Raw genomic sequence first — 25823 nt, forward strand, 5'->3', positions numbered from 1 at the left:
GACATGTCTACCCTGGGGGGAAAAAAGCTCTGATTATCTACCTTGATAAATTTACAAACTGATTCGACCACTGCTCAGCCTCCGATTTTCCAGAGAAAACAATCCAAGTCTGTCAAGCTCTCCGTATAGATTATTAATCTCTCATACAGATAGCATCCTGGTAAACCTCTTCTGCATTCTCCCCAAAGCCTCCACTTGCTGCCTGTAGTGTGGAGACTGCACACTAGTCCAAATGGGGCAGAACCAAAGTTGTATGCAGCTGCAAAATGGCTTGCTCGATGCCCCAACCGACGAAGGCAAGCATACTGTACTTCTTCTTTACCACCCTATCTTTAGTATTTAGCAGTTCCTTGCTTTCACAGTAGAACAGTACAGTTTGGGAACAGGCTGTCCAGCCCACAATGTCTATGCTGAACATGATGCCTATTTGAGCTAATCTAGTCTGCCTGCACCTGATGTCACCAAGGTGTCTATGTCCCGAGATTGACGAGAACCTGAAACTTGCTCCTCAGAACTAGAGCGGCATGGTGGCACAGGGTTAGAGTTGCTGCCTCACAGTGTCAGAGACCTGTGTTCCATCTTGACTACAGGTTCTTGTCTGTATGGGGTTTGTATGTTCTCCCCGTGACCTGCGTGGGTTTTCTCCAGGTGTTCCGGTTTCCTCCCACACTCCAAAGACGTAGAGGTTTGTAGATTAATTGGCTTGGTATAATTATAAAATGATATAATTGGTATAATTATAATTATATAACTATAATTGTGTGTGAACCGCAGTTTGGCGTGGACTCGGTAGGCCAAAGGGCCCGTTTTTGTGCTGTATTCTAAACGAAACTAAACTAAATTATTATTTTTAATTTGTTGAGGAAAATGGTATTAAGGGCAGGCTATATAAGTAGTAAGATTTTTTTAAAAGAAAGGTGGCTTGTAATGTATATAAATGCTAAGCAGGATAGTTGGACAGAATGTACTGCATTCTTTGTCATTTAGCATGTGAAATACTGTAAAGCTGACTTTTGCGTTTAAAGCAGAAGAGGGTATATATTATTCAGGGGTTTAGTCGATTTTTTGGTCCTATATATGTCGTTTTCCAGCCCAACTTATCATCCCTTTCTACATCACACGTGTATTCCCACTTGTTTACTCAGCCACTCTTTTCCACATGCACTTCGCTGCTTTAATTCTTTGGATTGATGTGTTTTAGAATTAAAAGTAAGGGATCTATCAGTAAGGTGTACCGCCAGTACAATGTGCAGGGAACATCTAGTAATAGATATTGTGTTTATATACACCCATAGGCCAAAACATTATGACCACTGACAGGAAACGTGAATAACATTGATTATCTTGTTACAATGGCACCTGTCAAGGGGTGGGATATATTAGGCAGCAAGTGAACAGTCAGTTCTTGAAGTTGATGTGTTAGATGCAGGAGAAATGGGCAGGAGTAAAGACCCGAGCGACTTTGACAAGGGCCAAATTGTTATGGCTAGACGACTGGGTCAGATCATCTCTGAAACGGCAAGGCTTGTGGGGTGCTCCCGGTCAGCAGTGGTGAGTACCTACCGACAGTGGTCCGAGGAGGGACAAACCACAAACCGGCGACAGACAGGGTGTTGGGCGCCCAAGGCTCATCGATGTGCGAGGGCAACGAAGGCTATCCCGTCTGGTCCGAACCGACAGAAGGTCTACTGTGGCACAAGTGACAGAAAATGTTAATGGTGGTCACGGGAGGAATGTGTCACAATACACAGTGCATCGCACCCTGCTGCGTATGGGGCTGCACACGGAGGACCAACAGCATATCAGGCAGGTGGTCATAATGTTTTGGCTCATCAGGTCATAATGTTTTGTCTGATCGGTGTACAATACACCATCTGAAACTCCTACTTTAATACATTAATAGAAAACCCTTTTCCTTATCTTTAGATTACCTTGTAGAGCCAGATATTGTGTGTACGTTTTGTGTGAAAGGAGATTTAACAATTGGCATAACACGCATGGTTGTGCATAAGCCTTCAATTAGACGAACAATTCAATCCCTCCATCGTAATATCCCATAATATCTTAATCCCTCCATGCACTCAGTGTCACATTGGACACAGTTATTTTCTATCTTTTTAAAAAACATAGTTTAGTTTATTTCATTGTCATGAGATCCAGTGACAAGCTTTTATTGCTTGCTATGCAGTCAGCGGAAATACTATACATCATTACAATCGAGTCATCCACAATGTACAGATAGAAGATAAAGGGAATAACTTTTAGTGCAAGGTAAAGAGCGATTAAAGATGGTCCGAGTGTCTCCAGAGGTAGCTGATGCTTCGCTCTCTAGTTGGTGAGGCATAGTAAATCTCAAAGCTTGGTCCCATGCTGTATGATTCTGCAATAAAGGAAATCTCAGTGAAATTTGGAATATTGCTCTATGACTCTCCAATGAAGGCATTTATTCACTAAATGCTGGAGTAACTCAGCAGGACAGGCAGCATCTCGGGAGAGAAGGAATGGGCGACTTTTCGGGTCGAGACCCTTCTTCAGTTTGTGAATAAATACCTTCGATTTGTACCAGCATCTGCAGTTATTTTCTTATACTCCAATGAAGGTATATCACCAATGAAGTTTGTCAGCATGTTCACATTCAAAAGTTGACAGACATTTGGAACCTTTTCTGCAGATGGCAAACGTAGCCCATTCAATTGCAAATGCCAGTCGTGCTTTGATGGATTTTTAATAACCAAAGATGGTAAGGGATTGTGTCAAAAGACAATTGCATGGAGTTAGGCCTCAGTGGTGCAGCGGTAGAGTGCTGCCTTGCAGCGCCAGAAACCAGGGCCCAATGGAGACAACGGGTCATGTCTGTATGGTCTCCCTGTGACCACATGGATTTCCTCTGGGTGCTCTGGTTTCCTCCCACATTCCAAAGACGTGCAGGTTTGTAGATTAATTGGCTTCTGTAAATTGTCCCAAATGTCTAGGATAGAACTAGTGTACGGGTGATGGTGGATAGCACGGACTCGGTGGACCACACTGCACCTCTAAACTAAACACCAATATTCCATGACCTCATTTGGAGAGACTCGTGGTGCAGAATGGCTACCTGCTATTTCCAGAACATTAGCAATGTAATGGAATACATTTTACCTGACCCCCATTTGTGCAAAATAGCACTGCACAAATAACAGTGTATTAATTACCTAAACATCTATTTTGGTAATGTTTATTAACAGATAAATATTGGGCAGCACATTAGCTGGAGTGCATTTATAGGAGAGCACTGTGCTCTGTCACTCTTTTAATCTGTTCTGCCGTTTTATGACAACTGATCAGTGACCCAACCCTTCCTCTGCCATTTCTCCATCGTCCTTCCTGCCTATTTGTCTGCCGTGCCATCCTCTGAGTAGGCCGACCGTTCATTAAAAAGAGCACAAAGTGCTGGAGTAACTCAATGGGCCAGGCAGCATCTGTGGTGAACGTGGATGGGTAATGTTTTAGGTCGGGACCTTTCAATCAATGGGTGTTTGGGAGAAGAAACCAGGAACTGCAGATGCTGATTTACAACAACAAAAAAAGACACAATGTGCTGGAGTAACTTAGCAGGTCAGGCAGCACCCCTGGAGGACGTGGATAGGTGACGTTTCGGGTCAATCCACCCACTTCTCTCAACAGATCTCCTTCCGTGCCCTGCGTTCCACACTGGCCGCCATGCACCAGCAGGCCCTCGCTCTGATCCTCGCTCTGACCCTCGCTCTGACCCTCGCTTCGACCCTCGCTCCGAAGGCTCTTTAAAAAGTCATCTGAAAATCTAACGGGCCACTTCATCATTAAAGTTGGAAATACCGACCAGGTCAGGTGGCAACTGTGGTGAAAGCAGCACGGTTAAAGTTTTGGGTTTGCATGTGAATGAAGTTCATAAGTCAGAAGAGCAGGAGTAGACTATTGGGCCATTCAATCATGGCTGATCTATCTTTCCCTCTCAACCCCATTCTCCTGCCTTCTCCTCCTAACCCTTGACACCTGCGCAAATCAAGAACCTGTCATTCTCTGCTTTGAAAATACCCAATAACTTGGTCTCCACAGCCGTCTGGTATTGAATTCCACAGATTCACCACCCTCTGACGTAAGAAATTCCTCCTCACCTCCTTTCTAAAGGTATGTTCTTTTATTCTGAGGCTGTGCCCTCTGGTTCCGGACTCTCCCACTTGTGGAAACATCCTCTCCGCATCCACTCTATCCAGACCTGTCACTATTTGGTAAGTTTCAATGAGGTTCCCCCCTCATCCATTAAACTCTACCGAATACAGGCCCAGTGCAGTCAAACATACATTAGTGCTTATGCTTGTGTCTTTGAGTGGGATTTGAAAGCTCAACTTTCTAACTGTGTGAACAAGCTGGCTGCATATAACTTGCTTTCACCCAGAAAACTGAGGTGATTTGTGGTATGATGTGCGATTTAACTGAATTCAGACAACCAGATGTTGAAAAGGATGCTACAAGATACCTATGAAACATAGAAACATAGAAAATAGGTGCAGGAGTAGGCCATTCGGCCCTTCGAGCCCGCACCGCCATTCAATATGATCATGGCTGATCATCCAGCTCAGTAACCTGTACCTGCCTTCTCTCCATACCCCCTGATCCCTTTAGCCACAAGGGCCACATCTAACTCCCTCTTAAATATAGCCAATGAACTGGCCCACAGACTCACCACTCTGTGTGAAGAATTTTTTTCTCATCTCGGTCCTAAAAGACTTCCCCCTTATCCTTAAGCTGTGACCCCTGGTTCTGGACTTCCCCAACATCGGGAACAATCTTCCCGCATCTAGCCTCTCCAACCCCTTAAGAATTTTATATGTTTCAATAAGATCCCCCCTCAGTCTTCTAAATTCCAGCGAGTATAAGCCTAGTCTATCCAGTCTTTCTTCATATGAAAGTCCTGCCATCCCAGGGATCAATCTGGTGAACCTTCTCTGTACTCCCTCTAAGGCTAGAATGTCTTTTCTCAGATTAGGAGAACAAAACTGTACACAATACTCCAGGTGCGGTCTCACCAGGGCCCTGTACAACTGCAGCAGAACCTCCCTGCTCCAATACTCAAATCCTCTTGCTATGAATGCTAACATACCATTCGCTTTCTTCACTGCCTGCTGCACCTGCACGCTTGCTTCCAATGACTGGTGCACCATGACACCCGGGTCACGTTGCATCTCCCCTTTTCCTAATTGGCCACTATTCAGGTAATACTCTGCTTTCCTGTTCTTGCTGCCAAAGTGGATAACCTCACATTTATCCACATTATATTGCATCTGCCATGCATTTGCCCACTCTCCTAATCTATCCAAGTCACTCTGCAGCCTCCGAGCATCCTCCTCGCAGCTAACACTGCCACCCAGCTTCGTGTCATCCGCAAACTTAGAGATGTTGCATTCAATTCCCTCGTCCAAATCATTAATATATATTGTAAATAACTGGGGTCCCAGCACTGAGCCTTGCGGTACCCCACTAGTCACTGCCTGCCATTCCGAAAAGGACCCGTTTATTCCTATTCTTTGCTTCCTGTCCGCCAACCAATTCTCTATCAACCTCAACACTGAACTCCCAATACCGTGTGCTTTAAGTTTGTACCCCAATCTCCTATGTGGGACCTTGTCGAAGGCCTTCTGAAAGTCCAGATATAACACATCGACTGGTTCTCCCTTATCCACTCTACTAGTTACATCCTCGAAAAATTCTATAAGATTCGTCAGGCATGATTTGCCTTTCATAAATCCATGCTGACTTTGTCCGATGATTTCACCACTTTCCAAATGTGATGCTATCACATCTTTAATAACTGACTCTAGCATTTTCCCCACTACCGATGTTAGGCTAACTGGTCTATAATTCCCCGTTTTCTCTCTCCCTCCCTTTTTAAAAAGTGGGGTTACTTTAGCTACCCTCCACTCCTCAGGAACTACTCCAGAATCTAAAGAGTTTTGAAAAATTATCACTAATGCATCCACTATTTCTGAGGCTACTTCCTTAAGCACTCTGGGATGCAGCCTATCTGGTCCTGGGGATTTATCGGCCTTTAATCCATTTAATTTACCTAACACCACTTCCCGACTAACCTGGATTACCCTCAGTTCCTCCATCTTTTTAGACCCCCGGTCCCCTGCTATTTCCGGCAGATTGTTTATGTCTTCCTTAGTGAAGACAGAACCAAAGTAGTTGTTCAATTGGTCTGCCATCTCCTTGTTCCCTATGATTAATTCACCTGTTTCCGACTGTAAGGGACCTACATTTGTCTTAACTAGTCTTTTTCTCTTCACATATCTATAAAAGCTTTTGCAGTCAGTTTTTATGTTCTCTGCCAGTTTTCTTTCATAATCTATTTTCCCTTTCCTAATTAAGCCCTTTGTCCTCCTCTGCTGGACTCTGAATTTCTCCCAGTCCTCTGGTATGATACTTTTTCTGGCTAATTTATATGCTTCATCTTTTGTTTTAATACTATCCTTGATTTCCCTTGTTAGCCACGGATGCACTACCTTTCCTGGTTTGTTCTTTTGCCAAACTGGGATGAACAATTGTTGTAGTTCATCCATGCAATCTTTAAATGCCTTCCATTGCATGTCCACCGTCAACCCTTTAAGTATAAATTGCCAGTCTATCTTGGACAATTCACGTCTCATACCCTCAAAGTTACCTTTCTTTAAGTTCAGAACACTTGTTTCTGATGAATCTGAAGAAAGGTCCATCCCAAAACATCATCTTTTCATGTCTCCAGAGATGCTGAGATGCTGTCTGACCCGCTGACTCCGGAACTTTCTGTCTTTTTTTGCTACGTTAAATATTAATGTTCTGATTTTTAAAGAGATTATTTTCCCATGGTTGCCCTGTATTAATTGATTGAGTGAAAGACACGGCCTGGAAACAGTCCATTCGGCTCACTGAGAGCACACTGACCATTGATCATACGTTCACACTAGTTCTATGTTATCCCACTAGAGGGAATTTATGGGGACTAAATGAGCTACAAAAATGCCCGTCTTTGGGACATGGGAGGAAACCAGGGCACCCAGAACAAACACACGCAGTCACAGGACAAACCTGCAAACTCCACACATAGACATGGATCCCGAGGTCAGGATCCAACCTGGATCTGTGGGGCAGCAGCTCTGCCAGCTGAAGGCACAAAGTGCTGGAGTAACTCAACTGGCCAGGCAGCATCCTGACCTACTGAGTTATTCCAGAGATGCTGCCTGTCTCGCTGATGTACTCTGGCGCTTTGTGACCTTTTTTTGTAAACCAGCATCTGCAGTTCCTTGTTTCTAAGCTCGACCAGCTGCGTTACTCTGCTGCACAATTGCCTCTTTGTCATAAGTAATAGGAGCAAATTAGGCCATTCGGCCTATCAAGTCAACTCCGCCATTCAATCGATTTACGAGGATGTTTCCAGGACTAAAGGGTGTGAGCTATAGGGAGAGGTTGAGTAGGTTAGTTCTCTATTCCATGGAGCGCAGGAGGATGAGGGGAGATCTTATCGAGGTCTACAAAATCATGAGAGGAATAGATCGGGTAGATGCACAGAGCAAGGAATCGAGGACCAGAGGACATAGGTTCAAGGTGAAGGGGAAAAGATTTAATAGGAATCCGAGGGGTAACATTTTCACACAAGGGTGGTGGGTGTAAGGAACAAGCTGCCAGAGGAGGTAGTTGAGGCTGGGACTATCCCATTGTTTAAGAAACAGTCAGACAAGTACATGGATAGGACAGGTTTGAAGGGATATGGACCTAGCGCAGGCAAGTGGGACTAGTGTAGCTGGGACATTGTTGGCCGGTGTGGGCAAGTTGGGCCGAAGGGCCTGTTTCCACACTGTATCACTCTATGACTATAACAATCATGGCTGATCTATCCCTCCATCTTAACCCCATTCTCCTGCCTTCTCCCCATAACCCTTGACACCCGTACTAATGAAGAATCTATCTCTGCCTTAAAAATACCATTGACCTGGCCTCCACAGCCTTTTGTGGCAGTCCAGGTTTTTAAGAAAAGTGACCTTGACTAATCTTATGATGCTATTTGAATTAATCCGTCCACTTAATTAAACCTCTAGAAACCAGGAGGACAGCTGTGTACTGGTTACTGGATGGTTTTGGTTGGATGTTTTTCTGAATATTTGCCAAGCTTACTGGTGTCGAGCAGATTTTTGCCGGATGTTTGATGGAAGCTCCGTGCTCTCTGGGCTTTCATCTTATATTCAGTTTGACTCACCTGCCATCCCTGGAGCTGCGGAAACTGTGTTTGGACTGGATCCTCAGCACTCCTGGGAATAGTTTGTGGATAAGTTGTACACCGAAGAGTAGCATAGTGGGAAGATTATGGCTTCAAGTATCAGACTCACAGACTTGAGCAGAAAGATCTTGGCAGGCTGTACAGTGTAGTATTGAGGGCACCATTAAAAGCACTGCAAAGGTATTCACAAAATGCTGGAGTAACTCAGCAGGTCAGGCAGCATCACAGGAGAGAAGGAATGGGTGACGTTTCGGATCTCGACCCGAAACATCACCCACTCCTTCTCTCCTGAGATGCTGCCTGACCTGCTGAGTTACTCCAGCATTTTGTGAATAAATCCCTTTGATTTGTACCAGCATCTGCAGTTATTTTCCTACATTAAAGGCACTGCTGCCATAAGTGCTCACTCTCGGACGTGGTTCGAAACCTGTTCTCCCAGGTGAATGCAAGGACTCGTATAATTGAGAAACGTTTGATTTGAATTCTCAGTTGTAATTTTGCCAAATGCTACTGCCAACTTGCAAATGGCACTGACTTGAATGAACAGTTATCTGATTTTTAGTAGTGTTTGTTGAGAGATGTGCGCTGGCTGGATCACCCTTCTTGTCCTTTGTTTGGTTCAGTTTAGAGACAGAGCACGGAAACAGCCCATCTGTCCCACCGAGTTCATGCCGACCATCGATCCCCCGTTCACACTAGTTCTATGTTATCCCACTTTCTCACCCACTCCCTGCACACTAGGGATAATTTCTTTTTACAGAAGCCAATTAACCTAAAAACCCGCACGTCATTGGGACGTGAGAGGAAACCGGAGCACCCAGAGGAAACCCACACGGGACACAGGCAGAATGGACAAACCCCACACCCAAGATCGAAATTAAACCCAAGTCTCATGTTGAGAAGCTCTACCAGCTGTGCCACTGTACAACTAACTGAGCAGCTAGACAGCCCTCGTTTAATAATTCATTGACAAGTCAACAGGTCTAATGGTGCAGGCTAGATAATAAGCTGTGCTCCCTGGAGTGGTATTTTGAACTCTTGGCCAACAACAGGGCTGCCGCTGCCTCACAGCGCCAGAGACCCGGGTTCAATCCTGACTACGGGTGCTGTCTGTACAGGGTTTGTACGTTCTCCCCGTGACCGCGTGGATTTTCTCTATGAGTGCTCCAGTTTCCTCCCACACTCCAAAGGCGTGCAGGTTTGTAGATTCATTGGCTTCAGTAAAGATTATAAATTGTCCCTGGCGTGCAGGATAGTGCTAATGTATGGGGATCGTTGGTTGGCGCGGACTCGGTGGGCTGAAGGGCCTGTTTCCACACTGTATCTCTAAACTAAATGAAAGTAAACCTGACCTCACAAAATGGAGTACTTCCACTGTGTTACAGTAAACTGGAAATAAGAAATGTATTTGGCTTCGCCCTCAGGAACTTGTGAACCTGTTGTTAACTGGTAAAGCTGTATCCAATGTTTTCAACGATGTTGTTGAGCTGGATTCTGGCAACGGCAATATCACAGTCCTCAAAGGAATTTCGGGGCGCAGTGACATTGGACTGCTCTCCCTATTTGAGCACTACAGCATCTGCAAGGTATGTGCTTACGGCCACTGGCGTGCCAGATATAGCAAGTATTGTGCTGGAATAAAGACTGTGACAAGGATCTAGGTGTGGTTATTTCAATTAATGTTGGGTTTTTTAGATTCATGTTTCGTTAAGTTTTATTGTTGTCACATGTACCGAGATACGGTGCAAAGCATAATTTTGCATGCTATCCAAACTGATCAGATTCATCATCATCGGCGGACACCCGAAGCGAGTATGATTGTCCTCTCCAGAGGGTCGGACGCCTGTGCGTGACTTTGTGTAACGTGGGGAGACTGGTGCACAGACAGCCACCACACGGTCCTTGACAGATCTGGGTCAGGATCCAGTGGCATGGAGTCCAAGATGACCGGAGACCCGTTTCTGCTGCAGCCTTCATCCGCCTTCCCAGCCGTTGTGACGCTCCACTAAAGTCACCCATCATCCTCCCTCCGCCTGTTCCACCGTTGAGGTCTTGGTTGGATTGCTCTTTGTCAGGGACCTCCCCCTCGACCTTACCGCCATGGGTGACCCTACCAGGAGCATAGCTCCAGACGGCATCGCTCTCAGGATCTCAAGCTTCTCCACACAACCCACAGAGAAGAGATCAAATATACCGTGCATCAGTCATACCATACATCAGATCTACCGTACAATCAGCTCAAAGTGGGGTAGAATAGATGGAGCAATGGGGAAGATACAGTGCAGAATATAGTTCACAGCATTGTAGCGCACCAGTTCCAGAGACAAAGTCCACCATCCACAGTTATCGGACAGTACCTTAACATATGGAAGGACCGTTCAGAAGTCTGATAACAGAAGAGAAGAAGCTCTAACCAGAGAGTTGTGAATTTGTGGAATTCTCTACCACAGAATTGGAGTGGAGGCCAATTCACTGGATGAATTTAAAAGAGAGTTAGATAGAGCTCTCGGGGCTAGCGGAATCAAGGGATATGGGGAGAAGGCAGGCACGGGTTACTGATTGTAGATGATCAGCCACGATCACAATGAATGGCGGTGCTGGCTCGAAGGGCCATATGGCCTCCTCCTGCACCTATTTTCTATGTTTCTAAGCTATTCCTGAGTCTGGTGGTGCACACTTTCAAGCTTCTGTACCTTCTGCTGAGCAGGAGCAGAGCGAAGAAGGAATGAGATGAGGGATGAGAGAAGTCTTTGACTATGTTGGCTACTTTTCCGAGGCAGAGTGAGATGTAGATGGAGTCAATGGAGGGGAGTCTGGTCTGTGTAATGGACTGGGCTACATCCACAACTCTCTGCATTTTCTTACGGTCTTGGGCAGAGCTGTTCCCAAACCTAGCTGAGATGCAACCCGACAGTATTTTTTTTTCTATGGTGCACCTGTAATAGTTTGTAAGAGGCACTGGAGACATGCTGAATTTCCTCGGTCTCCTCAGGGAGTAGAGTTTACTGATGATACAAAAGTGAGTGGTTTTGCAGACGTTGTGAAAGATTGCAAAAGGATCTGGATCTATTGGCCAGGTGGGCGGAGGAATGGTTGATGGAATTTAATACAGAGAAGTGTAAGGTGTTGCATTTTGGGAAGTCTAACAAGGGCAGGACCTTTACAGTGAATGGTAGGCCTCTGGGGAGTGTTGTAGAGCAGAGGGATCTAGGAGTGCAGGTGCAATGTTCCTTGAAGGTCGAGTTGCAGGTAGATAAGATGGTCAAAAAGGCTTTTGGCACATTGGCCTTCATCAGTCAGAGTACTGAGTATAGAAGTTGGGAGGTTATGTTGCAGTTGTGTAAGACGTTGGTGAGACCGCATTTAGAATATTGTGTTCAGTTCTGGGCACCATGTTACAAGAAAGATGTTGACAAGCTTGAAAAGGTTCAGAAAAGAGGATGCTGCCAGGACGAGGGTGTGAGCTATAAGGAGAGGTTGAGTAGGCTGGGTCTCTGGGAAGAGGGGTGATCTTATAGAGGTGTACAAAATCATGAGAGGAATAGATTGGGTATATGCACAGAGTCTCTTGCCCAGGGTAGGGGAATCGAGGATCAGAGGACATAGGTTCAAGGTGAAGGGGAAAAGGTTTAATAGGAATCCGAGGGGTAACTTTTTCACACACAGCGTGGTGGGTGTCTGAAACCTGCCAGACGAGGTAGTTGAGGCTGGGACTATCCCATCGTTTAAGAAACAGTCAGGACAGGTACATGGATAGGACAGGTTTGGAGGGATATGGACCAAGCGCAGGCAAGTGGGACTATTGTAGCCGGGACATTGTTGGCCGGTGTGGGCAAGTTGGGCCGAAGGACCTGTTTCCACACTATAACTCTATGACTCTAGGCGTTGGTGTGGCTTCTTGACTTGTCATGTCAATGTGGTTGGTCCACGACAGATCATTGGTAATGTTCACATCAAAGAATTTGTTCATCTGCAGGGAGGCAATGTCTTAAGTGCAGAAAGGTTTTTAGACAATAGACAATAGGTGCAGGAGTAGGCCATTCGGCCCTTTGAGCCAGCACCGTGATCATCCACAATTCACTGTGATCATGGCTGATCATCCACAATCAGTACCCCGTTCCTGCCTTCTCCCCATATCCCTTGACTCCACTATCTTTAAGAGCTTTAACTAACTCTCTCGAAAGCATCCAGAGAATTGGCCTCCACTGCCTTCTGAGGCAGGGAATTCCACAGATTCACAACTCTCTGGGTGAAAAAGTTTTTCCTCATCTCAGTTCTAAATGGCCTACCCCTTATTCTTAAACTGTGGCCCCTGGTTCTTCATTCCCCCAACATCGGGAACATGTTTCCTGTCTCGAGCTTGTTCAATCCCTTAATAATCTTATATGTTTCAATAAGATCCCCTCTCATCCTTCTAAATTCCAGTGTTTCCAAGCCCAGTCACTCCAGTCTTTCAACATATGACAGTCCAGCCATCCCGAGAATTAACCTCGTGAACCTACGCTGCACTCCCTCAATAGCAAGAATGCCCTTCCTCAAATTTGGAGACCAAAACTGCACACAGTACTCCAGGTGTGGTCTCTCCAGGGCCCTGTACAACTGCAGAAGGACCTCTGCTCCTATACTCAACTCCTCTTGTTATGAAGGCCAACATTAGCTTTCTTCACTGCCTGTTGTACCTGCATGCTTACGTTCAGTGAGTGATGTACAAGGACACCCAGATCTCGTTGAACATCCTCTTTTCCTAACTTGACACCATTCAGATAATAACCTGCCTTCCTGTTCTTGCCACCAGAGTGGACAACCTCACATTTATCCACATTAAACTGCATCTGCCATGCATCTGCCCACTCACACAACCTGTCCAAGTCACCCTGCATCCTCATAGCATCCTCCTCACAGTTCACACTGCCACCCAGCTTTGTGTCATCTGCAAATTTGCTAATGTCACTTTTAATCCCTTTATCTAAGTCATTAATGTATATTGTAACTAGCTGCGGTCCCAGCACCGAGCCTTGCGGTACCCCACTAGTCACTGCCTGCCATTCTGAAAGGGACCCATTAATCCCTACTCTTTGTTTCCTGTCTGCCAACCAATTTTCTATCTATGTCAGCACCCATATTCTCTAATTTTGCTCACTAATCTCCTATGTGGGACCTTATCAAAGGCTTTCTGAAAGTCCAGGCGCACTACAGGTCCACTGGCTCTCCCTTGTCCATTTTCCTAGTTACATCCTCAAAAAATTTGAAGAAAATGGGGAGAGAAGAATGATTTGGGTCTGTCAGGATTGAAGGGGTTTCGCTGCAGTTATGTCGACTGGATTGGTTATCTTCAAACAGAATATTGGTGATTGAGGGTGGTGAGACCCTTGTTGTAAACGGGCGATGATGACATCTTGTCGTTTAGAATAACTTGAATACTAAATCAGTTTTTAAGCTAAGGTTACATACACCAATCAGTCAAAACATTATGACCACTGACAGGTGAAGTAAATAACATTGATTATCTTCTTACAATGGCACCTGTCATGGGATATATTAGGCAGCAAGTGAACAGTCAGTTCTTGAAGTTGATGTGTTGGATGCAGGAGAAATGGGCAGGAGTAAAGACCTGAGCGACTTTGACAAGGGCCAAATTGTTATGGGCAGACGACTGGGTCAGAGCATCTCTGAAACGGCAAGGCTTGTGGGGTGCTCCCGGTCAGCAGTGGTGAGTACCTACCGACAGTGGTCCGAGGAGGGACAAACCACAAACCGGCGACAGACAGGGTGTTGGGCGCCCAAGGCTCATCGATGCGTGAGGGCAACGAAGGCTATCCCGTCTGGTCCGAACCGACAGAAGGTCGACTGTGGCACAAATCACAGAAAATGTTAATGGTGGTCACGGGAGGAATGTGTCACAATACACAGTGCATCGCATCCTGCAGCGTATGGGGCTGCACACGGAGGACCAACAGCATATTAGGCAGGTGGTCATAATGTTTTGGCTCATCAGGTCCTAATGTTTTGGCTGATCAATGTATATTAACTACACTGGTAATGCCACGTTTGGATGATTCTTCTGTTAATTAAGCTTGTTGACTGTATTGCAGCAATTTTTTTATAGATACAGCATGGGAACAGGCCCTTCAGCCCACTGAGTCCATGCTGACTATCACCACCCATTCACACTGGTTCCATGTTAACCCATATTCATGTCCACTTGTTACACACTAGGGGCAATTTTACAGAGGCCAATTGAGCTACAAACCCACACACCTTTGGAGGAAGCCCACACGATCACAGGGAGAAAGTGCAAACTCCACACAGGCATGGCTTCATGTAAAATAACCTGAGGTCAGGATCAAACTCAGGTCTCTGGCGCTGTGAGGCAACCGCTCTTGCAGCTGCACCACTGTGCCACCTAAATGACTGAGGTTATTTTCTGCACATTATTGATTATGATCACATGAAGTTATCTAACCTGCATTCATAAATGTGTTAAAAGAGGTAAGGAATGATCCTAATGTGATGGAATCGTGATTTAGCTCACTCTGTAACTAAAGCTTAAATCCGAACAAAGCATTAAGAAATAAGTTGGCTAAGGTAGATTGAGGAACTTGAATGAAAGATAAGGCAGCTGCTAAGCAATGGCAAACACTTAAAATAATATGTAATTTGCAACTGATATTCCTTTAAGGAATAAAAACACAGAGAAAAGTGATGCATCTTGGCTAATATGAGAATGTTACAGGGTGTATTGGATTAGACGAGAAGGCTTATAATGTTGTCAGAAAAGAATGTTAAGCGTAGGATTGTAAAGGATTAAGAAAATAAAGGCTGAACAAGAAATTGATAGAGAACAGAATACTAGCCAGGGATACAAACATGGTTTGTAAAAGCTTCTAAAGCTAGGGAGAAGTGTAATTAATGTAAACACCTAAGATAGGCACAAAATGCTGGAGTTAGTCAGCGAGTTGCATGGATAGGTGATATTTTAGGTGGGGACCCTTCTTCAAAATAAGGGGCTGGACCCAAAACGTCACCGATCCTTTTTCTCCAGAGATGCTGCCTGACCTGCCGAGTTACTCCAGCATTTTGTGTCTACCTGTGCAATAAATCAACATCTACAGTTCCTTGTTGTTACCTATCGAAAGTAAGCACCTATCTGTTGCGATCAGTGATGGGAGGTATTACACTGAATAGGGAAATAGCAGAGAAATGTAATAAATATTCCATCTTGTTTTCACAATAGATCACTGAAGAAATATTCCAAAAAAAGCATGGATTTAATAAGGAATGGGAACTGCTAAATCAGATTTAGCAGCTGTAAAGAAGTAGTGGAATTATTCATTATTAATTAGATAAACCTGACATATTCCCTGGATTCGATGGCATAGATCCTTGAGGTTGAAAAGCAATGGCTCCAGTTTTCCTTAAATTTTGGAAAATCCTTAAATTTGGATAATGGGTGGCACAGTTCGATCCTAACCTCGGGCACGGTCTGTGTGTGGAGTTTGCTCATTCTCTCTGTGACAGCGTGGCTTTCCTCCAGGTGCTCCAGTTTTCTCCCCCATCCCAAAGATGTGTGGGTTTGTAGGCTAATTGGCTGCTGTAAATCGCCCCTAGTGTGTAGGGAGTCTAGAACTAGTGTGTGAATGGGTGCTCAATGGCGGCACGGTAGCGCAGCGGTAGAGTTGCTGCTTTACAGCGAATGCAGCGCTGGAGACTCAGGTTCGATCCTGACTACGGGTGCTGCACTGTAAGGAGTTTGTACGTTCTCCCCGTGACCTGCGTGGGTTTTCTCCGAGATCTTCGGTTTCCTCCCACACTCCAAAGACGTACAGGTATGTAGGTTAATTGGCTGGGTAAATGTAAAAATTGTCCCTAGTGGGTGTAGGATAGTGTTAATGTACGGGGATCGCTGGGCGCCACGGACTTGGTGGGCCGAAAAGGCCTGTTTCCGGCTGTATATATATGATATGATGATGATATGATGATGATATGACTCTGTGAGCAGAAGGGCCCGTTTCCATGCTGTATCTCTAAACTCTAAATCTCTGCAGGTTGGTAGGTAGCAAATCTATCCCAGTATTGGAAAAATTGGGCTTGTATTCACTGGAATTTAGACGGATGAGAGGGGATCTTATAGAGACGTATAAAATTATAAAAGGACTGGACAAGCTAGATGCAGGAAAAGAGTTCCCAATGTTGGGGGAGTCCAGAACCAGGGGCCACAGTCTAAGAATAAAGGGGAGGCCATTTAAAACTGAGGTGAGAAAAAACTTTTTCACCCAGAGAGTTGTGAATTTGTGGAATTCTCTGCCACAGAAGGCAGTGGAGGCTCATTCACTGAATTAATTTAAAAGAAAGTTAAATAGAGCTCTAGGGGGCTAGTGGAATCAAGGGATATGGGGAGAAGGCAGGCACGAGTTACTGATTGTGGATGATCAGCTATGATCATAATGAATACTGGCTCGAAGGGCCGAATGGCCTCCTCCTGCACCTATTTTCTTTGTTTCTATGCTTCTAGTATTCAAGGAAGGCAGGAGGGAGAAACCAAAACTCGAGGCTAGGCAACACAAGAGATTGCAGATAATGGTATCTGGAACGAAAACAGGAAAGATGCTGAAAGAACTCAGTGGGTCAGGCAGCATCTGCAGGGGGAATTGGACAGTCAAAGCTTCAGGGACTCAAACCTGATGAACTGCCTTGACCCGAAACATCGGCTGTTCACTTTGCTGCCTGGCCAGCTAAGTTCTTCCAGCAACTTTCCTTTTTTAGGACTAGTGGCGAGTAGATTCGACATCGGAAGTAGGAAAAATGCCAGATTCCATAAAGAACCTGTGAGCATGGTCTCGGGATAAAATAAATCAATTGGATAAAATCAACATAGCTTTTTGAGAATGTAAACAACAAGAAGCAGAAGCATTGGATGTAATGTATCTGGATTTTCAAAAAGTAAGTGGCACAGTGGTGCAGCAGTAGAGTTGTTGCCTTACAGCACCAGAGACCCGGGTTCGATCCTGAATACGGGTGCTGTCTGTTATGGAGTTGATACGTTCTCCCTGTGACCTTGAGGTATTCTCCGGGTGCTCCGATTTCCTCCCACACTCCACAGAAGGTTTGTAGGCTAATTGCCTTGGTATAATTGTAAATGGCCTCTAGTCCCCTGTAGGATACGAGGATAGTGTGGGGATCGTTTGTTGGCGTGGACTCGGTGGGCCGACGGGCCTGTTTCTATGCTTTATCTCTAAACTGAACTAAACATACCCCTCCATTCGCTGCATATCAGTGTGCCCATCTAAATGCCTTTCAAATACCACTATCATATCTGCCTCCACCATTACCCTTGGCAGTGTGTTCCAGGCATCCACCACCTTCTGATAAAGGATAATGGGAATAGAGTAAGGGCGGCACGGTGACTTTGGTAAAAATTGTAAATTGCCGCTAGTGTAGAACAGTGCTAATATACGGGTATCGCTGGTCAGTGCGGGAGCGGTGGGCCGAAGGGCCTGTTTCCGTGCTGTATCTCTAAATTAAACCTAACTGAACAAAAATCGGAAGTAGGAAAAATGCCAGATTGCATAAAGAGATGCGGGATAAAATAAATCAAAGATAGACACAAAATGCTGGCGTAAAAGGTAGCATCTCTGGAGAGAAGGAATGGGCGATGTTTCAGGTCGAGACTCTTCTTCAGACTAACTCAATTGGATAAATTCAACAAGGTCTTTTGAGAATGTAACCAACAAGTTTCATAAGCAGAAACATTGAATGCAATGTATCTGGATTTTCTAAAAGTAAGTGTGAATGAGTGATTGATGGTCGGCATGGACTCAGTGGGCTAAAGGGTCTGTTTCCTGTTTCCATCACTAAACTAAACTAAAGTGGATGTTAGACTAAATTAGGGTTCCTGGAATTAGAAGAACAACAAATCTCATTGATGCATTAAATACTCAGCCATTCAATTTAGTCCTGATTATTGTCTATGTTCCTACTCTCTTCATACTCTTTGATGCTTCTGTGTCCAGAAATCTCCCCTCCTTTTCAGTCAGAGAGTTGTAAATCTGTGGAATTCACTGCCTCAGAAGGCAGTGGAGGCCAATTCTCTGAATGCATTCAAGAGAGAGCTAGATAGAGCTCTTAAGGATAGCGGAGTCAGGGGGTATGGGGAGAAGGCAGGAACGGGGTACTGATTGAGAATGATCAGCCATGATCGCATTGAATGGCTGTGCTGGCTCGAAGGGCCGAATAGCCTACTCCTGCACCTATTGTCTATTGTTCTCACATAATTTCAGTGCTTGGCCTCCACAATTTTCTGTGGTAGAATTCTACAAAATCACCGTCCTCTGAGCATAGAGATTTCTCTTCATCCTCTTAAATCTCTCCTCTCTCACCACGATTATATTACAGTATAGAAGACAGCCAATTATGCGTACTGATGTGGCACAAATGTCCAGTCAAAGCTGTGGCAGGAAGGGTTGCAGATGATAATGGATCCAGGCTTGAGGTTGGGGATCACAGAGGGAGTTCAGTTTACGCAGATGTGGCAGAGATAACACTTCTTATAAATGGAGGCCGTGTGCTGATGAAGTGGAAAAAATAGATTATATAGAAAACTAGACCAAGTGGACCCGTTGAGTCCAAACCTCTCCTGCATTGGTGCAGCACCCTCTCCTCCCCCCCTCCCCCTCCCCTCTCCCCCCCTCCCCTCTCCCCCCTCCCCTTCCCCTCTCCCCCCTCCCCATCTCCCCTCCTCCCCCCCTTCCCTCCCCTCTCGCCCTCCCCTCCTCACCCCCTTCCCTCCCCCTCCTCCCCTCCCTTCGCCCCCTCCCTCCTCCCCTCCCCTTCGGTCCTTGCTTTCTGAAGTAATGTGGTCAACATACCTAAATTTAACATTAACAATCTCTCTGCTATGTCTTGCATCAGTTATGTGCTGACTAGATAAGACCTGTTATATTCCGACTTTAAACATCCTTGTGGATATAATTACAAAGAGAGAAAATTTGGAGTAGTTCCACATTCATTGACTCCACATCTCATGTTCTTCTACATTACAAAATAAATCTGAGCCATAGGGAGAGGTTGAGTAGGCATGGACTTTATTCCTTGGAGTGCAGGAGGCTGTGGGGGTGATCTTACAGAGGTGTATCAAATCATGAGGTGTTGCATTTTGGGACGTCGAACAAGGGCAGGACCTGCACAGTAAATGGCAGGCCTCTGGATAGTGTTGCAGAGCAGACGGATCTAGGAGTGCAGGTGCATGGTTCCTTGAAGGTGGAGTCGCAGATAGTTAAGGTGGTCAAAAAGGCTTTTGCCATTTTGGCCTTCATCAATCAGAGCATGGAAGTTGGAAGGTCATGTTGCAGTTGTATAAGACGTTGGTGAGACTGCATTTAGAATATTGTGTTCAGTTCTGGGCACCATGTTATAGTAAAGATAATGTCAACGTTGAAAGGGTTCAGAAAAGATTGACGAGGATGTTGCCAGGACTAGAGGGTGTGAGCTACAAGGAGAGGTTGAGCAGGCTGGGTCTCTATTCCATGGAGGATGTGGGGGGATCTTTTAGAGGTGTATAAAATCATGAGAGGAATAGATCGGGTAGATGCACAGAGTCTCTTGCCCAGAGTAGGGGAATCGAGGACCAGAGTACATAGGTTCAAGGTGAAGTGGAAAAGATTTAATAGGATTCCGAGGGGTAACTTTTTCACACAAAGGGTGGTGGGTGTATGGAACAAGCTGCCAGAAGTGGTAGTTGAGGTTGGGACTATCTCAACGTTTAAGAAACAGTTAGACAGGGATATGGATTGGAAAGGTTGAGCGGGGTATGGGGCAAACGCGGGCAAATGGGACTAGCTTGGATGGGGCATCTTGTTCAGCACGGTAAATGCCTAAGTTGGCCACAGTACCCCTTTGTCGTGGTCAGTGGCATCCCAAGGGCTCATTGTGCGTGTTGCATGCTGACCAACAAAGTGACTGACTCACAATACCAGTTCACATCAAAGCGCTGCATGTCAGCCTTGTGTCGCAGGCTGCTTCCTGTTTCTTCAGCAGATCAGTTGCCCTCAACCTTACCATGTTATTGTTCACTCGTCTTTCAACAGTTCCTATGTTGATGCCTTTGTCTCAAATCTCCCACATACCACATTAGAGGTCACAGCTAGACAGCATGAACGGAAATCAGGGCCTTCAAAAGGATGTAGGATAGGCACTTGCACCTGGACTAGGCGCCATCATTTTCTAGGGACTTTAGCTGAGAGTTCAGCTGGGACTTTTCTAGGGGGGGATTTTTAAAGAGGGGGCCAGACCACCAGTTGCTGGAAAATAGGGGGTGGACCTGTAATGGTTCTGTGATGTGGAGGAAGGAACTGCAGATGCTGGTTTAAACCGAAGATAGACATAAGTAGCTGGAGTAACTCAGCGGGACAGGCAGCATCTCTGGAGAGAAGGAATGGGTGCCATTCTGGGTCGAGACCCTTCTTCCGACTGATGTCAGGGGAGAGGGAGATATAGAGATAAGGAAGTGTAAGGTGTGAAAATAAGACAAAGGGAATGAGATTAAGGAAAATGTAGAATAGATCATTGTTAGCTGGGAGAAGGTAGCAACAAACCAAACAGATAAAAGGTATCACAAAATGCTGGAGTAACTCAGTGGGACAGGCAGCCTCTCAGGAGAGAAGGAATGGGTGACCTTTCGGGTCAAGACCTTTCTGACTGATGTCAGGGGAGGGGGCGGGACAAAGAAAGGATAGTTCCTCTGTCCCTCTCTTTCCCCTCCCCCTTCCCAGTTCTCCCACTGTCTTCCTATTTCCAACTAAATCCTTTCTTTGTCCCGCCCCGTCCCCTGACATCAGTCTGAAGAAGGGTCCCGAGCCGAAACGTCACCCATTCCATCTCTCCTGAGATGCTGCCTGACCCGCTGAGTTACTCCAGCATTTTGTGATACTCTCGATTTGTACCAGCATCTGCAGTTATTTTCCTAAACAGAACTAAAATGTAGTCTTAGACAGAAAGACTGGTGGGAGAACTGGGAAGGGGGAGGGATGAAGAGAGAGGAAATGCAAGGGTTATTTGAAGTTAGAAGTCAATGTTCTGAGTGTGAAGGGAGTGGATGAGAAAGTGGGATATCATAGAACTAGTGTGAACGGGGGATCGCTGGTCGGCGTGGATTCGGTGAGCCTAGGGGCCTGTTTCCTCAGCTAAACTTAAAACCGCACTTAAAGCAATTTTCTACTTGTCTATTAAACATTGCCTGCCAAAAGGAAGAACATATCAGTTGTTAGTGTTCATGACAGTAAATGGTCGCAGTTGCCGGTGTCACTGCAATGTTCCGTGTAGGAGCAATGCCTGCTAGGGTAGGGAGCAAAAAATAAAACAGTGCAGGAAAATGAGAAGGCTGAAGAAGATGGCAGACGGCAATTTGAAGCTATATTTTCCTCAGTAAAGCACTATATTTATGTGGCTTTACGTGGTATTGTCAATGAGCGGGTGCCAAGTTTCTCTTAAACTGGGTAATGGTTATGTTGGAATAAGCCACAAGACATGCCAGGCAGCAGGGATTAAACTGAAGATCAGCATGTTGAACGCACAATGCAGACTTGACCTTGAAAGGGAGATTGAGCTACGTGCACACCGCTTCCTTCAGGTAGTCCCAAAGCACTTTACAGCCCATGAAGGTGTCCCGTGGCAACCTGTGGTGACGTTTCTGTAAGACCGCAGCTCTAACCTTCCATCTGCACACAGCAATATCCCACAAACGGCAGCGTGACAAGAACTGTCCACTTTATTTCAGGGATCTTAGTTCATCGTTTAAGATAGAACATGTAATTTGTTTGTTGTATGCGAGTGAGTGAAAGGTTACTGAATGGATTGGGATATTGTTGAGGAAGTAGGAAAAAAACTGCAGATGCTGGTTTAAATAGAAGGAAGACACAAAATGCTGGAGTAACTCAGCGGGTCATGCAGCATCTCTGGAGAGAAGGAATGGGTGACATTTCGAGTCGAGACCCTTCTTCCAAACGGACCCCCTCCTCTTGGGCTCCCCTGGATGGCCATCTACCTTCATTAGACTTTTTCATTTCCAACTGCCGGCGGGACATCAACCGCCTCAAATTTTTCACTCCCCTGACTTACTCTAATATTAGGAAGAAGGGTCTTTCCCTTCTCACCTTAAACCTATGTCCCCTGGTTCTTGATTCCCACGTCCCGTCTACTCTAGTCTGATTTGCCTGCGTTTGGCCCACATCCCTCTAAACCATTCCTATACATGTCTATATACTTGTCCAAATGTCTTTAGAAGTTGTACCTGCCTCAGATACCTTCTCTGGCAGCTCGCTCCTTGTACTCACCATCTTCTGTGTGAAAACATGGCCGCTCAGGTCTTGGCCACATTAGGTCTTCCCCCTGCTCACATTAAACCTATGCCCTCTGCTTCTTATAGACAATAGACAATAGGTGCAGGAGTAGGCCATTCAGCCCTTCGAGCCAGCACCGCCATTCAATGCGATCATGGCTGATCACTCTCAATCAGTACCCCGTTCCTGCCTTCTCCCCATACCCCCTCACTCCGCTATCCTTAAGAGCTCTATCCAGCTCTCTCTTGAAAGCATCCAACGAACTGGCCTCCACTGCCTTCTGAGGCAGAGAATTCCACACCTTCACCACTCTCTGACTGAAAAAGTTCTTCCTCATCTCCGTTCTAAATGGCCTACCCTTTATTCTTAAATCCCTTACCCCTTATTCTTGATCCCCTTACCCGAGGAAAAAGACATATACACCGATCAGCCAAAACATTACGACCACTGACAGGTGAAGTGAATAACATTGATTATCTTGTTACAATGGCACCTGTCAAGGGGTGGGATATATTAGGCAGCAAGTGAACAGGTGGTCATGATGTTTTGGCTTATCAGTGTATAGTTCAGGTTAGAACCAGTCTTATTGAATGGCAGGGCAGGCTCAACAGGTACCTCTACACTTGATTCATATCATGTGCTAAATGGGTCTATGACTCTATATGTCAGTGATTGCCATTTTTACGTTGAGTGCCAAGAATATTAGGGTGACGCAGTGGCGCAGCGGTAGAGTTGCTGCCTGACAGCGCCAGAGATCCGGGTTCCTTCCTGGCTCTGGGTGCTGTCTACACGGAGTTTGTATGATCTCCCTGTGACCCCATGGGTTTTCTCCAGGTGCTCCAGTTTCCTCTCGCATTCCAAAGACGTGTGGGTCTGTGGGTTAATTGGCTTCTGTAGAAATTGTCTCCAGTATGTAGGATAGAACTAATGTACGGGTGATCGATGGTCGGCATGAACTCGGTGGGCTGAACGGATGTTTCCACGCTGTGTCTGTAAAACTAAAACTAGTATGGATATCTTTTCCAGGTTGGATCCTTCCTGAAAACGCCAAAGTTTCCTATTTGGGTAGTGTGCAGTGAAAGCCACTTCAGCATCTTGTTTTGCCTGAAGAAGGAACTTGTGAGCGACTGGAAATTTGAGAGGAGATTCGACCTATATTACTACGATGGACTGGCAAATCAGCAGGATGAAATCCGACTAACAATCGGTTTGTAACCCATTCCCATGTGCGTGATTAGTTGGTAGATCCGCTGCATCACGGCGCCAGAGATCCAGGTTCGGTCCTGACCTCGGGAGTTGTCTGCATGGAGTTTGTGCATTCTCCCTGTGACCGCGTGACCGGTTACCTCCCATAAAGATGTGCGGGTTTGAAGGTTAATTGGCCCTCTGAAAATTGTTCCTAATGTGTAGGGAGTAGATGCAAATAATGGGATAACATAGAACTAGTGTGAGCCGGTTGGTGTGGACTCGGTGCGCTGAAGGGGCCTATTTCCATGCTGGTATAAAGAGGTGAGGGGAAGGAGGGTGGGGAGCAGGGGTGGGGGACGAGGGTGGGGATGGACGGAGGGTGGGGAGCAGGGGTGGGGGACGAGGGTGGGGATGGGCGGAGGGTGGGGAGCAGGGGTGGGGGACGAGGGTGGGGGACGAGGGTGGGGAAGGAAGGAGGGTGGGGAAGGGAGGGTGGGGAACGAAGGTTGGGAAGGAAGGAGGGTGGGGAGCGAGGGTGGGGAGCAGGGGTGGCGGACAAGGGTGGGGATGGACGGAGGGTGGGGAGCAGGGGTGAGGAACGAGGGTGGGGAAGGAAGGAGGGTGGGGAAGGGAGGGTGGGGAACGAGGGTTGGGAGCAGGGGTTGGGAGCAGGGGTGGGGAAGGAGGGTGGGGAAGGAAGGAGGGTGGGGAACGAGCTAGCAGGTAAGAGGTGGATCTGGGAAAGGAGAGATTGATTGGCAGATCAACACCATCCTTCTGTCATGTCATAAGTGATAGGAGTAGAATTAGGCCATTCGGCCCATCAAGTCTACTCCGCCAATCAATCATGGCTGATCAATCTCTCACTCCACACTCCTGCCTTTTCCCCATAACCCTTGGCACCCGTACTAATCAAGAGATGTCCCAATTTCACAGCTGCCAATCAACCCTTCTTCACCTGGATCTGCTTAATTCTTGCTAACTATTCCCCGTCCCTTCCTCTCATTGCTTTCAACCAGCTATCTTCCACCGTTTGAGTTGCATGGCTCGTAGAGCCATTGCCTCACAGCACCAGAGACACGGGTTCGATCCTGACCTCGGGACCCGTCTGTGTGCGACCTTACCACGTTCTCCCTGTGACTGCGTGGGTTTCCTCCGGGAGCTCTGGTTTAACTGCTACATGCATGAGACGTGTGGGTTTGTAGATTAATTATCCTCTCTAAATTGCCCCTAGTTGTGTAGGGAGTGGATGAGAAAATGGGATAACGTAGAACTAGTGTGAATACGTGATTGATGGCCATTGTTGACTCAGAGGGCTGAAAGGCCTGTTTCCATGTTGTATCTTTCAATCAATCAAACATTTTGTTTGCTACGACTAGTTGACCAGGTCTCTCTTCGGACAACCTCATCAGTTGACCTGCACCTCCTCCAACCTCATCAGTTCACCTGTACCTCCTCCACCCTCATCTACTGTATCCGCTGTTCCAGGTGTAAACTTCTCTACATCGGCGAGACCAAGCGCAGGCTCGGCGATCGTTTGGCGGAACACCTCCGCTCAGTCCGTTTTAACCACCCTGATTTCCCAGTGGCTCAGCACTTCAACTCCTCCCACTCCCAGTCTAACCTTTCTGTCCTGGGCCTCCTCCATTGCCAGAGTGAGGCCCAGCGCAAATTGGAGGAACAGCACCTCATATTTCACTTGGGTAGTTTACACCCCAGCGGTATCAACATTGACTTTTCTAACTTCAGATAGTCCCTGCTTTCCCTCCCTATCCCCTTCCCAATTCTCCCACCTGTCTTCCTGTCTCCGACTACATACTATCTTTGTCCCGCCCCCTCCCCTGACATCAGTCTGAAGAAGGGTCTCGTCCCGAAACGTCACACATTCCTTCTCTCCAGAGATGCTGCCTGACCCGCTGAGTTACTCCAGCATTTTGTGTCTACCCTCGACATGGGAAAGGATGTGATGTGGGGGGTAACATACCTGGAGCTAAAGCGTAAGGACGTTATCTTGACCAAACATGTAGGAAGGA

At 46.2% G+C, this 25823-nt stretch overlaps 1 protein-coding gene across 2 annotated transcripts in view; it reads left to right on the plus strand.

Annotated features, from left to right (window-relative positions):
• mindy4 (MINDY lysine 48 deubiquitinase 4) overlaps positions 1 to 25823 on the plus strand; it is a 163955-nt gene that overhangs the window by 129706 nt on the left and 8426 nt on the right. For both annotated transcript variants that reach the window (XM_078426293.1, XM_078426303.1), the window contains exons 15-16: positions 9694 to 9855; positions 23629 to 23809. In XM_078426293.1, coding sequence (XP_078282419.1) covers positions 9694 to 9855; positions 23629 to 23809 — 343 coding nt within the window. The remainder of the gene's footprint in view (positions 1 to 9693; positions 9856 to 23628; positions 23810 to 25823) is intronic.

The sequence above is a fragment of the Rhinoraja longicauda genome, chromosome 2 (genome assembly GCF_053455715.1).
Source record: "Rhinoraja longicauda isolate Sanriku21f chromosome 2, sRhiLon1.1, whole genome shotgun sequence".
In the NCBI taxonomy this organism is placed as follows: domain Eukaryota; kingdom Metazoa; phylum Chordata; class Chondrichthyes; order Rajiformes; family Arhynchobatidae; genus Rhinoraja; species Rhinoraja longicauda.